Raw genomic sequence first — 13,466 nt, 5'->3', positions numbered from 1 at the left:
TTGAGGTGTCTTGGACCAAGTTTCGCGTCTTCGCAACGGCGGGCCCAGGAGTTCCAGCATGTTCATTCCACGGAGACGGCCTGCTTCTGGGGGACTAAGGACCAATGCTAATACCTTCTCTCAGGTATGGTCTAGTGGTATGGACGAGTTGTGGTTCTTGTTCGGCTTCGAGTCCAGCGAGATCGATATGGTATGCCCATGGCAGCCGAGGAATATCATCGAACAGGAGCTTCTGAAACACGATCATTTCTTTCGGAATATAGCATTGTGGAAACAGGAGATAAAGTGTCCAGAAGCGCTGTCAATATGCTGTAGGGCCACAGTGAGTTGGTCGGTGGAGAGGCAGTGGAAGAAGGTGAGATTAAGCTGAATGTAAACATCGACCCGCGGCTCTGGATCAGCTACAAACGGTAACGCCAAGAACAAACGCAGACCCCTTTTGATAATATATATGATGCAGACTTGTGATGGAGCATCCAGCAGTTCAATGGATTTTATCAGGCTGGACGATTTGCGTAATGCCAACCTCGCATCCGCGTTGAGCTTGGCTGTTTCGACTTCCTCATCTGGCGGCCAAAGTCTTCTTCGCAGTCATGAAACCTTATGGTCGCTTTCCTTCTTCAACCTACAGAAACATTAACTTTCATCTCGAAATGATCGTATGCCGACGTCAATTTGCTACTACGACATCTCGGCAGAGTAGCAGGGCTACCAAGCAGTTGACGAGGCTTCGAAGTCCCTCAGCGAAAGAGGCCATCGATTGCATGCGGAGGGACGGAGCAGTCATCTTCAAACAACTTGTACCAGTGGTCTCCATTAAACAAGCTCTTGCAGACGTACAACATGCTCTCGAGCATGGCTATGGAAAGTATAAAGAAGGCGACTTCTTCGAAGGTACGGCAGACCCACGTATCAAGCATTACGAACAGCATTCTGCCTCGTGTCAGACCGAACAAGCAGAGCCACTGGCCTCTTGCGCTTGAGCTCGAGTTACGCTCACGATCAGCTGGGACACCGTCTCCTCCGTGATATTGCCGACCACTTCCTCACCACAAGACATGAGGAGCGAATGGCCAACGGCGAGCCATACCTCTGGGAGACACCCCCGCAGATCAGCTCATGTATAGCCTTCAAGATCGATCCAGGCGCCAAAGCACAGATACTTCACAGGGTAGGGCTTCCCTTCCAACGATTTGTACTGCTACATCTGACAGTCTGCACAGGACGATAGCATCTATCACAACGTACACGAGCCCATTACCACCTGGACCGAGCCTAGAGATCTCAGCCGCGACTCAAGCCTGTCTTTGTTCGTTGCCGGGACGGAGTCGACCGCTGATAATGGAGCGACTCGATTGATACCGGGCTCTCATCTTCTTGGATCCAACGAAGAACCACAAGAAAAAGATGCCATCCCCGCCGAGCTTGAGCCAGGAGACGGACTATTCATGCTCTCGTCCGTGTATCATGGCGGCGGGGCGAACATCACATCCGAAAGAACCAGAATCGTCTTCGCCAGTTCGATCATTCGAGGAAGTATGGGTTATCTCTGCAAAGCCACCAGACGCTATGCTAACGACGGCAGTCCTTCGACAAGAGGAGAATCAGTTCCTCACTGTACCCATGGAGACGATGCGGAAGTATCCAGAGAACGTGCAGAGATTCGCTGGTTTCCTCCAGCAGTTCCCTGAGCTTGGTTGGGTGAACAGCATGCAAGATCAGGCTTGATTCACGGTGAGTCAGGGGCGTTTATCGTCAGAGATCTTTGCTCATGTGAAAATATGTACCGTTTCACTACGCTCAGTATAATAAAAACTACCCATTCTCTGCTCTGAGAGATTTTCCATGGAAACAAGATGTCGCTTTTGTTTGAAAGGAAATGCTGGTGTAGGCAAACCAAGAAAGAATCATGCATCTCCTCCTACGCCGATTCCACTGTCTCTGAAATCCAATCGCAAGTATTCATATTCACAACCGCTCCGCTCTCCGGTCCAATACCAGACTCGTGCTTTCTACTCCGCTCGGGGTCCTCCTGTCCGTCTCCACCAAGTATCAGTGAGCTGCTCCATTGAGACAAGCATCGGTGCCCCTGAACCCGAAAGTCCACTGGGAATAGTGTCTCGTAGGCTAGAACAGTTCTTCTCCCTCCTCCGGCGTCAATTCCTCAGTGAACTCTGGAACCCATACGGCGATTTTCTGTCGCAACTCCGACATCTTCGCGATGCGAGTCCACTTCTCCTCCCAGAAGTCCAAATCAAAGAACACGACCACAGACTCATTCTCCTGCGAAAGTCGAGCTTTGAAGTCTTCCACGGAGCCGCTGGGCCTGACCTTAAGCTTATCCTCAACCTCTTCGTCAAAGCACAGGGGAATATACCACTCCTCTCCACTGACAGTCTTTCCGGTGGCCGTGATATTGGTGATGTCCACACCGGCTCCAATGAGGCGAAGCAACTTTTGAAGACTATCTCTGTAGCTTTTGGCATTGCCCATAGCCATAGGATCGCCGATAGGGCCAGGTGGAAGCGTACGGGCTCGATCTTCGAGATGGGCCATGACGGCAGCACGATCTGTGAATCGGACTCTAGTGAACGTAGTCCAGATTTTTCTCTTCATCTCGTCTTCGTCGTCATCTGCAAGACCTATCATCGTGGCTGTGGTGATCTGCATGTCCCCGTCCCATTTTGCTTGCATTGGACTGTCTTTGGGGACATTCGAGGCCCGCACTGCCTCAATGTAGGCTTGTTGCTGGGGGTCGTTGGCGACTTCCTCCTGCGCCTTGACCCATTCCAACGTCCGATCTTCTGGCGACATTCTGTCGTACGTAGGTTGGTTTGATATCTGGATTGGCAGTGTCTTGGCTCCTCCGGAATATGTAAAGTCTCGTGCCAGCCTTGTCTGAAGACGCCTTGAAGTCTCTGCTGGCGGTGTATTTTTGCAGCTTTGAAGTCTCTCAATGAATTGTTTTGGCCGAACATAGTTGTCGTTGACGAATGTTCTCATTTGATTCGATTTGATTCGATATTCAAATCTGTCTCCGTGTTGGTTATTGCTCAGTATAGTCCAGTGCCGCTGCGCTCAAGCTTCGAGCAGCGCCTTGGAGATCAACTGCCACTCTTGCAGAAATGGTTTCGAGTCAGGTTGTTTGACAACAGCCGAAGATTGAGTGCTTCTGGAAACGGGGCGACGGTTTGATATCTTTCATGGTTTGACACATTTTGACAGTCGCCATGTTGACGACAGCGACATAGCAGCCTTGGATCAGCCTGATATCTAGCAAATGGCCTGTATCGAGGACACGGTCTCCCCAGCTCAAGAGCTTTCTAGCGAGCCATTGAGACAGACTCTGTTGTTTGAATCTTGCGAGACATAAACCATCGCAGAAACGATTTCTGCCGCACCCGTCTCGAACTCTCCAGGTTGTACTAGCTTTCCGCCTGATCTACTCATTCTTATCCCTGAGAAAGTAGAAAACCTAACGCTTGGATTGGCTAGAGGATGGCCTGGCTTGAGCAAACGGTTTGTACAATTCGAGTGGACTTGAGAGTCGAGCTTTCTTCAAACGTTTTGAAGGAGACAGGGAAAGTCGCCCCACAGCATAGCTTGTGCATCCAGAAGTGATAGACACAAAAGACCGTCAGAAATACCTATATGCACCAGACCACTTCCAGCACTCGCGGGCCTCGAATGTCTTGCGATGAGCAAACCGTTCGCCGCACCGACGAAAACAAGAGAGATTGGGAGCTGCACCTACGCCCAGGAGCTTCACAAATCCCCCTTCTTAGTAATTACTACTCCTGGCTCAACCGGTTTGCCTTCATGCGTGTAGTGAAGTCATGGGGGCCGCTAAAATAATCACGTGACAGAAACATGTGACTGTGAGTGAATGAACAGCGGGTGGTCCGTGCCGAGATTCCATCGTTTATAAACAGGCCAGCATTAACTCAAGCCATCGTTCTCAACACAATCGACGACCTCAAACGCGTCGTGAAGGGGGCCGATGAATGGCCCACTGAGCTCAAGAAGAAGGAGGTTAGGGCAAACCCACCCAAGGACACCACAGAAAATTATTGGAAGTTCGTGGGTGAAGCAGCGCGCATTGTGTCTGCCGCAGCCTGCCTCAGAGGCACACTCCGCAACGACGAGATGTTGAACGACTAGAGCAGAGTCTGATGGCGTTTATCGAGGCCCACAGGGTGGCGCGAGGCGAGGTGTTGGCTGGCGACAGGTAAACAATCACACAACACGACATCGACACGAGGCAAGTCGTTCTTCATGGTTGTGTTAAGCGCCAGGATGATCTTCGACCACGGCACGGATATGACAGGGAATCAACGGTGTTACGCTAGGTGATTGCTTCTCTCAACCTCATGAATGCAATGATCATGGACCTTTGACCGTGTACAGGACTTCTCGTCCATTCGCTTTCTTAATGCACATTGCTCTCGCTCTTGCGATGTTCCAGTTCCCATCTTGCTTCCTCTTCTTCGCCGCACCGCTCGTCGCAGCTCCAACACCTCCTCTCTTAACGGATTCCGCACTGTAAGGCACGTCCTCGATCAGATTTTCGTTCCACGCCTTGTCGTCCGGCTTGACTGGTATATCACCACCATTGAGATCTCGGGGAATACCGCACTCGAACCCCGTCGTGTTCTGGTGCTTGAACACCCAGGCTTGTGGAGCAAGACGCTGGTTTGTGTTGCGTCGAGAAGAAGCTTGAGAGAAAGAAGAAGGTGCCGGAGTGACGACGGGGCCTGCATGGCATGTGAAAGCACGTGCGCTCCTTATTTCGTCAGCCCCTATATTTACCGTTTCGAACGCTCTGGCAAGGACAAACGGACGCATGACAAAGCAAGGGGGCTGTTCCACGATGATGACATTGGATATGGCCTCGGCGATGCACGTTGATGCGTTGTAGTGCCATCAGGTCTGATTTGACGAGCGTGGCGGTGGATGGCTCGCTCCATGTGAAGATGGAGATGTAGAAGTGTAACGGAGGTCAAGGCAAAGACTATATCATTGGAAGTACGTGCTACTTACTTTGTAGTCTGCGCGAAGTCATCCTTCTGTAGGCCGAGCTTGCCATAAACGCCATGCTCTAGAGGCTCTTCCTCCCTTGCCCCACCAGCTGTTGACTGGATGTTAAAGAATACTAGACCAATCACTCCCAGCAATCTGCTCATCAATACTCCCAACCGGAACATCCACTCCCCTCCGGCGAAGCTACACAAGTCAGCCTCGCACAGTACAGCACGACCAGAAGCCACAAAGATCCACTTACATCCCACGGATAAACCGTACCACGATCCGTCCCCGTCCAGTCATACTCCTCCAGAAACCTCGCAATCTCCAACAACGAATCGCCCAGCCCCGGCACCTTCGCCTGAACCTCTTCGTCCGAGTATCGACGGAATGAAGCCCGTACGTTGTTGTGGGTAGCCCATTTCGCCAGCCATTCTTTCCAGGTGAGGTTCTCGGTTGCGCCGACGAGTGTGGTGCCTGGTGGAGACTCGAACAGCGCAGAGATCCAGGGACCGAGATCTGTGTCGAGATCTGCGAGCGGGATCTTCTTGTCGCCGGTCATGTGGAGGGCCATCTCGTAGCTTCCATTGCTTTGCTGGAGAAGTTGTCTTAGTTTGCGTCGTCATAAATAAGAAACAGGGTACTTACTTTCTGCGGCGCATACAACATGGGCAACTTGACCGGCATAGTCGCATAGATGCCCACCAGAATCGTGCTGACTTTCCCCTTCAACTCCGGCTTCGCATAGAGAACTTCCGAGATCTCCTCTTTGACATCCCACATCGACGCTTTTGTATACTTCCCTCCACTGCACTTCTTCGGGCTGGGAATCCCGCTCCATACGAGCCTTTGCAGGGTTGGCGTAGATGCCGCGGCGTCGGCAATGTTCTTACCGTAGGCTAGCTCCAAGTCGTGAGCGTATGAGAGGGGCGTTCGTCCCTCAGAGAGGAGATTTGGTTGGCTAATGGCGTTGAAGATGAGGGCGTTGGAGTCGGTGTTGGCGAAGATGTGGGTCGCGTCGGAGAAAGCTTTCTTCAGAGAGGAGAGGTCGTTGAGCTCGCCTTGGACGATCTCGACTCCGAGTCCAGCAAGTTCTTGAGAGGCTTCTGAGTTGGGGTTCCTGCTGATGCCGCGGAGTTTGTAGCTGTGAGTTGAAGATGTATTGGCGAAGTGTTTGAGGACGGCACTGCCTTGGTTGCCGGTCGCACCTAGGACGACTAGAAGATTCGGTATTGTTGCATCACCCATTGCAGCAGTTCTAGGAGTTTTCGATAAGTCTGACCATCAGTCGAGTCCTGTTGTTCAGCATCTTATATACGTCCCCAATGCTTCACCACCAGAGCTCATAGAATGATCTGCAAATCGATACATCCTTTCGAGAACCCCTTCCGACAGTAGCATCCGATCCGATTGCTAAGCATCTGCACAACATCTTCGGAAACGGATGTCATCTTCGACTTCACTCCTTTTCTCTTCGCCAAGTCCGTAGCTGACGGTTATCCCCAAGCCGAAGGGTACAGGTGAAGTTGGGGTGGCTGTGCTGCTGCTCAGGCATCCCTGCAGAAACGACAAACTCACAACTTCAAAACACGTCAGCTGCTGCATTAGGAAGACTTGGTCTCGAAAGGCCACATTCAACGATCATACGAAATCCGCGTACAGCGTATAGCTGAAATCGAGCTACAGCAGCGTCAAGCAGCATTCAACGCCGGCCGGCCAAGCAAGAAGCAGTCCTCATGGCTCATATCCTGAGCTCCATCAGCAGACGGTGGCGCTCACACCGTGAAGCCTCAGGCGTTGGACAAACCCGGAAGCTGAGCAAGAAAGTCAGGGTAATTCATGCCCAAACTGGCCGCACAGTCAGTATAGCAACCACAACAACGCCCGAGAACCTGTTGAAATGCCATCCACAAGATCAGTCACCTCTGTTCAAGTTACCAGCAGAGATTCGCACGCTCATCTTCACCTACGCCTTGACTCCCGATCCCTGGACAGACTCTTTCGACGCCCAGCTTGGACATCCTACAGGCCGCTTCTACACGCAGATCTTGCAGACATGTCGACTGATCTGGCTGGAGGCCAACACCTACCTGCTCGACAATGCGGCGCCAGAGTTCTTTCTGTACCGCAGCAACCCATTCGGCGATTCCACCGACGAGGGACATTCCAGAGTCCGAGGGGTCGAGGAATTGGAACGCTTCGTGTTCTGGCTGACTCCCAACAACCTGGCGCGGATGCACTTGACCATCAATGTCGACATGGAGGTGTTGACGCAGCAGAATTCTGGCAAGACGTTTGGCGGTGGTAGCACGAAATGGCCATCGCGAGTCACAATGATCTTGCGGTTTCGAAGGTATACGGTACGCCCACAACTTGCGGTCGACCACAGCGCCGATCCTGATGTCGCGGAGGATGTCATCTCTGAGGTGCTGCAGCATGCCGCTCTTGCGGGTGTCACACGCTTTACACTGAGGATGCAAGCCATCGTAGAGCTAAGGAGCGAACTGAACCTCACTGTTATGCGTCTTTCATCGGCGTCGATCCGCGATGTGCTTGCTCCGGGTTGGCTACTCGACTCCAGTCGCTGCGAGAGCCCAAGGCGCGATGACCGGTCGAAGGATGGTAGCTTTGATGTTGCGGTCCTTGAATGGTATCGCAACGACGGAGGCCCGGATTATTGTCAAACCCAGGACCTTGGGGACGTCCAAACACCTAACGATGGGCAGAGCTTTGTTGGTGCGGCGGCTGCTTACTCGAAGCACTGGAACACGCAAGGAAGCCTTCTCCATTTGCTTGCGCATCATTGATCGCAGACTCGTAGAATCGTATTGAAGTCATCGCCAGCCTGGCTGAAACGCCTCGAAATGGCAAATGGCCTCCTCTACCACATGGCCTGACCGTCGGAGTCGTACGGCAACACGCGAGGATCATGATTCAGGTGGCTGTTATTCTTGAGCCCAGCTACTTCTTAAAGGCTCGTCAAATGTCAGCGTCCTTGATTGTCGCTTTGAACGGGCAGGAACCCTTCATCATGCTGGTGTCGGGTCATGGTAGTTAAAGTATGGCTTTGGCCTCGTATTCGCTCATTCTTATTTTGAACGGAGATGTTGGAGATGTTGTTGGCCAGGCGAGGATCCCCGGACAGTCGCCATGCTCGAGACAGGGATCACCGTCGCTGTGTGTCTCACTCAATTCAGCCTTGTGGGAGCACAGAAGGAACGGCAGGTGCGTGTTCTTTGAAGTCAAGCCATGCGCCGCCACATTCCAGCCGTTGTCCTCCACAACCGCCCTCCAAGTTCACGGCTGAACAAAGGACAGGCAGCGCCAAGTCCTTTCAATGCAGCATGCCGGGTGTGTACAACGGTACATCGCCACGACCATCCGACGTGACCCCACTCGAGTGAAGGTGGAGAGAAGCCAACGGCGGTCCGCGTATCTTTGAGCACGACCAGGCGACTTCCTGTTTAGGCAGGGTAAGCGAGCGGTTTGGAGGTATGGCGTGCGCGTTGTGAAGCATGGTGTGATGGACGTTGTGTCAGGTTGCCGTTTGCCATGTGCACTGCACTCTCGGGCGCACGTTGCCCACGCCAACCTTAACCACCGCCTGCACGCACTTCCAAGACCCTTCTAAATCTTGTCCTCCGTCACGCCGCAAACCTCCATTCCGCACCACCATCGTTCCCACGACATCTCACTAACGGACCTCATCAACGCACCTATCCGCCGGCTTGAGACACCACTCACTCGCGCGCCATCATGGCCAAACTCCAGGGCACCCGCAAGGGCGCATTCAGAGCCTACTTCTTCGGCTTCTTCGTCTGCCTCGCCGGCTTTCTCTTTGGCTATGACACTGGTCAGTTGTCCCTTGGCGAAACCTTATTGATGCCAATCCGCCGCTAACATGTGAGAGTGTAGGAATCGTGGGAGGCGTCCTGACCATGGAGTCGTACAAGCGAGACTTCGGCTACACTGACAACACCACTGTCAGTGCTGTCATGGTCTCGCTTCAGAACGTCGGTGCCTTTCTCTCCGCCCTCGCCGTGTTCCCAGTCTCCGAGCGCTATGGGAGGAAGAAGACAATCCAGGTGGCCATGACCGTTTTCTGCACCGGCGTCATCCTTCAGGTCATACCTTCACACTCGCTAGTCTGCTTCTACATTGGCCGCTTCGTGTCGGGTCTGGGTCTTGGATCAGCCACTGCCGTCGTACCTGCATACAATGCCGAGCAAGCGCCAAAGGAGATCAGAGGTATGCTTGGCTCTGGCATGCAATGGCTCTTCGCTCTGGGGGTGATGATCTCGTACTGGGTCGACTATGGAACCGTCCAAGGCATTGGTGGCAGTCATTCAGCTGAATGGCAAATCCCCGTCGGCCTTCAAATGGTGCCTGCCGCTCTCCTCGGGTTCGGTCTCATCTTCCAGAAGGAGAGCATTCGGTGGTTGGCGAAGAAGAATCGTAATGAAGAGGCATGGGAGGCTCTGAAGTGGATGCGCGCAGACGATGGTAAGCTTGACAGTGAACCGGACACTGGTGTTGTTGATGTCGCTGACTGACGTTCGCAGGCCCGGAAGTCAAGGCAGAGTTCAACGAGATCAAGGCCGGTATCGCTGAGGAAGTTCGTGCCAGCGAGGGATTCAAGAAGAGAGAGCTTCTCGAACCCGCCAACCGCTATCGTCTTGGACTGGCATTCGGCATCTTCCTGGGCCAGCAGTGCACTGGAATGACCGCCCTCGCGTATTTCGGTCCTCAATTCTTCAAGCTGCTCGTCGGATCTGGTACCAAGAACCTCCTGATCACTGGTCTCTTCGGCGCTGAGAAGTTCATCACTGTGGGCATCTATATCCTGTTCTTCTCAGAGATGTGGAACAGGAAACCAACGCTCTGGATCTCAGCCATCCTCATGTCCATTTGCGTGAGTCCAATAGTTTCGAGGTGTGCAAGTACGACGGCTGACGTTCCTTTTCAGTTCATCATTGTTACGGTAGTCAATAAGACGACTCCTGCACCGGTGGACAACCAGACAACGAGTGCTGGCATTGCAACAGTTGCTATGATTTTCATTAGTGAGTTTGACAGACCAACATGGAGAGTGTGAAAACAACGTAGCTAACACGATGCAGCCAACTCGATTTACCAATTTTCATGGGGTCCGCTACCATGGCCATACGCAGCAGAGGTATGAGCAGCACACTGACAGAGCGGATAGCACCTGCTAACCCAGCATCCAGATTTTCCCAAACCGCATCCGCGAAGTCGGCACGTCTGTCGGCGTCTCCACCCAATGGCTCTTCAACTTCCTCTTCTCCCTCACGACCCCGTACATGATCAAGGACATGAGCACCTACGTCTTCCTCTTCTACGCCGCTCTCGACATCGTCATGGCGATCATGGTGTGGTTCTTCGTCAAGGAGACCAAGGGCCGGACGCTCGAAGAGATGGAACAGATCTTCAACAGCAGAGCAGCCTTCGACAACGAGGCGGCGCGCAACAAGGCTCTGGAGATCGAGAGCAGTGGGAGCGAGGACCGATTCAGCGACGTGCACGTTATCGGGAAGCATGCGGACATTGATGGGAAGTAGGAGCTTTCATGGATCGGACGAGGCTTTTCGGCGGGTGGAATGAACTGATGACACAAAAGATCAAGTTTTCGGAATGAGATGACGATAGAAGGCTCGAATCAGGTTTTTCGGTGGTACATAGCGAAGGTATCACACACAGATGCCGGTATGACATTATTGCTGCAGCGAAATCGCAAACAAAAACTTCGGCTTCATGCTGTACGGAAGGCTAGATTCAGACCCAGATATGGTCTGTGCGCCCGCGTTTTCCTCTACGCGTCTTTCGTGATCGCTCGACAACCTCTTCATCATCATGACCTTGTTCTCACTGACGCTTGCGTGGATGATCAAAATATGTTCACATTGAGCTGAGCCTCGTGTGCTCTTCACCCGCATATTATATATCCGGAGGTCTTGAACATAGCAGACCACGCTCTTCCGGAGTCCACACTGAGAAACGTCTCCATCGCGCTCGGTACTTTGCAATGGACATCTGGAGACACTGAGCAGAGCCCTTCGTATCTAATACTGATATCTAAATGCAGGATTCTGCTTATCCGTCAAACCCGCAAACGCTTTGCTATCTTCGACATCGCTCGTGTCGTTCGTCTCGGCTTCGGGACCGGCCTTGCGACTTCTGTGTCGATTGACGAGGACGTAGTAGACAACCAGGATCAAGATACCGCCGGCGCTGGCTGACCATGTCCCCACGAGCGAGACCCTGGCGGTTTGGTAGGTGGGCCTTTCGCTGGCTTTGAACGTCTGTTTGTGAGATGTCAGCGCGGCTTGTACAAAGGGCAATCTGCAGGCAACTCACCTGAGGACCGACAAGATTCCCAATCGAGAAAGCACTATTCAACATGGCGCTAAAGAACGCCCTCTTGTTGTGCCCGGCCGTGTTTCCAAGCACCCATTGATACTCCGTTGGTCCAGCACCTGTCAATGAATTCACGAGGTAGATACTCGCCAGCAGACCGGCACGGTTCCCATGCGGTATGTACGCCAGCATCGCCGCCCCAGCGATTCCAACTGCCGCCACGAACAACGAAAACGCCCAGCGGTGTCCGTAGTATCTAGAACCGATTCCTGCCACCAGCGCAGCCGCGATACTGACGAGTCCGGAAGGCATGAGCAGGAGAGCGGATATCTTAGGCGTGAAGCCGAAACTCGCGACGAGGGTGCTGGAGTACGTCGTTACGACGCCGCCGCCTGTGCCTTGGAGGAGGAGCGTGGCACCGATGGCCCAGATCTGAAAATCTGTCACTCCCTCCCAGAGCTGCTTTGGCTGGAAACGAGCGTTCTCGATGCCGGTTTGGTTGGCTTTGACATGTTGCAGAAGTATCACCTTTTCTTCATCGGTGAGAAACCAGGCTTTCATGGGTGTGTCTGGAACGAGAAAGAACACCGCGATGCTGAAAAGTACGGTGAAGAGGCCGACTGCGAGGAACATGATGCGCCAGCCTTCGAAGGAGCCTGTGACATACTGGAAAGCGAACGAGATCAGGCCGCCGAGGATCTGGCCGAAACCGAGACCTGCGAGAGCGTATCAGTCGTCGCTCATCACTTGGCAGGATATCTTGCTCTTACCGCAGTACCAGACTGAGAATCTTGTGGCTTGCTCGCGCCTCGTGAAGTACTGGCTGCTCAGCAACATCAATGCCGACGGCACACAACTCTCGAACAGCCCAGAGAGAACCCGCACGGTCAACAAGCCACCGTAGTTCTGAAGCGCCGCATGGCAGGAAGTGCTGATGCCCCAGCAAAGCAAGCAGATCGATAGCCACTTGCCAGTAGGCAGAAGCTGCAGCAGAAACGTATTCGGTACCCCAGCAACCGTATCAGCGATATAGAACGCCGACGCCGCATTCGAGAAGTCATTCCCAGTCAGGTGAAGCGACCTGCTGATGCCCATAACATTGGCATACTAGAACGAAAACAAGACCACATCAGCTCGCCATTCACAAAAAAACTCCATCCATAACTCGAGTACTCACATTATACAGCACCTTATCCAAAAAATTCAACGTATAACAAACCGTCAAAAACGAAATGACATACAAATCCACCTTCCTCCTCAGCCGCCGCACATACGCCGGGACCTGCGCGCCGGACGTCTCGACATCCTGATGCTGCCGCAAGAACACGAGCGCATCGTCGACGGTCTTCTCGTTCACAACAGACGACGACGCACTGTCGACGACCTCCTGGCGGGGAACGTCCAGTTTGCTATCGATGTCCATCGTCTCCAGCCCTCAAACCATAACCTGCACAAAGGCTGAAAAGAGGACCCTTGGATCCTAAACAACACCACGGGCGGGAGGCGGTGACATGCCGCCTTTTTGGAGGCGCGGGATCTAAGGTTTCCAGTATCATGCACCTCCCGAGCTCGAGCTCATCAAGCTCGACGCGTCTCGCACCATCTCGCATAGATTTCAAATTGTTGTTGATCGACCTCTCCGACGACGAAACAACTCGCAATCTGCATAGCGACTCCCCCAAGGAATCTCGCATTGAGCATGATGTTCCTGAATCCCACACGGCGGGACGGTAGGGCTGGGGGTTGTCGATCGATTCGGAAAATACTACTGTACTGCTGCTGCCGAATTGGAGGCCGCGAATTCTTCTCGATCAGGCTTGTGGTGTGAGGCTCTTGCTTCGGATTTATTGCCTTCATCCTTCCAAAAGCCGGTTCTGTGGGTGCGTGGGTGTTATGACTCTCCTAGCCCTTATTGCTTAAGGATTGCTAGTGAAGACAATGATGATGAGCAATGCTGCATATTCTTGCTGCAACGATCCATCAAGAAACTCAACAAGTCGGTCTCTGTATGAAATACGAAACAGAGAAACTGACACCACATCCCACAAGTAACCCACCAACCTCCCAGT

The 13,466-nt window shown here is 52.9% G+C and overlaps 6 protein-coding genes across 6 annotated transcripts; 3 read left to right on the top strand and 3 right to left on the bottom strand.

Annotated features, from left to right (window-relative positions):
* Positions 1-58: 58 nt before the first annotated feature.
* On the top strand, positions 59-1,728 carry M409DRAFT_19075 (uncharacterized protein; the record flags this gene model as incomplete). Its single annotated transcript, XM_033804771.1, has 5 exons — positions 59-190; positions 699-894; positions 948-1,171; positions 1,224-1,536; positions 1,586-1,728. 5 exons carry the CDS (start codon positions 59-61, stop codon positions 1,726-1,728), a joined length of 1,008 nt encoding a protein of 335 aa, XP_033671993.1.
* A 399-nt stretch (positions 1,729-2,127) lies between these two features.
* On the bottom strand, positions 2,128-2,814 carry M409DRAFT_19074 (uncharacterized protein; the record flags this gene model as incomplete). Its single annotated transcript, XM_033804770.1, has 1 exon — positions 2,128-2,814. The coding sequence occupies one exon, from the start codon at positions 2,812-2,814 to the stop codon at positions 2,128-2,130; it is 687 nt and encodes a 228-aa protein (XP_033671992.1).
* Positions 2,815-5,142: 2,328 nt separating this feature from the next.
* M409DRAFT_64060 (uncharacterized protein) lies at positions 5,143-6,270 on the bottom strand (the record flags this gene model as incomplete). Its single annotated transcript, XM_033815899.1, has 3 exons — positions 5,143-5,223; positions 5,282-5,617; positions 5,671-6,270. The coding sequence occupies 3 exons, from the start codon at positions 6,268-6,270 to the stop codon at positions 5,143-5,145; spliced, it is 1,017 nt and encodes a 338-aa protein (XP_033671991.1).
* Positions 6,271-6,758: 488 nt separating this feature from the next.
* M409DRAFT_19072 (uncharacterized protein) lies at positions 6,759-7,829 on the top strand (the record flags this gene model as incomplete). The annotated part of the gene is made up of 1 exon (XM_033804769.1): positions 6,759-7,829. The coding sequence occupies one exon, from the start codon at positions 6,759-6,761 to the stop codon at positions 7,827-7,829; it is 1,071 nt and encodes a 356-aa protein (XP_033671990.1).
* Positions 7,830-8,778: 949 nt separating this feature from the next.
* On the top strand, positions 8,779-10,601 carry M409DRAFT_51320 (uncharacterized protein; the record flags this gene model as incomplete). Its single annotated transcript, XM_033811773.1, has 6 exons — positions 8,779-8,875; positions 8,938-9,525; positions 9,585-9,934; positions 9,989-10,085; positions 10,143-10,198; positions 10,251-10,601. 6 exons carry the CDS (start codon positions 8,779-8,781, stop codon positions 10,599-10,601), a joined length of 1,539 nt encoding a protein of 512 aa, XP_033671989.1.
* A 501-nt stretch (positions 10,602-11,102) lies between these two features.
* M409DRAFT_64058 (uncharacterized protein) lies at positions 11,103-12,820 on the bottom strand (the record flags this gene model as incomplete). The annotated part of the gene is made up of 4 exons (XM_033815898.1): positions 11,103-11,342; positions 11,398-12,113; positions 12,168-12,504; positions 12,575-12,820. 4 exons carry the CDS (start codon positions 12,818-12,820, stop codon positions 11,103-11,105), a joined length of 1,539 nt encoding a protein of 512 aa, XP_033671988.1.
* Positions 12,821-13,466: the final 646 nt, after the last annotated feature.

The sequence above is a fragment of the Zasmidium cellare genome (assembly GCF_010093935.1).
Source record: "Zasmidium cellare ATCC 36951 unplaced genomic scaffold M409scaffold_6, whole genome shotgun sequence".
In the NCBI taxonomy this organism is placed as follows: Eukaryota; Fungi; Ascomycota; class Dothideomycetes; order Mycosphaerellales; family Mycosphaerellaceae; genus Zasmidium; species Zasmidium cellare.
The sequence above is the reverse complement of the archived record's forward strand: the minus strand, read 5'-3'. Positions and strand labels throughout refer to the sequence as shown.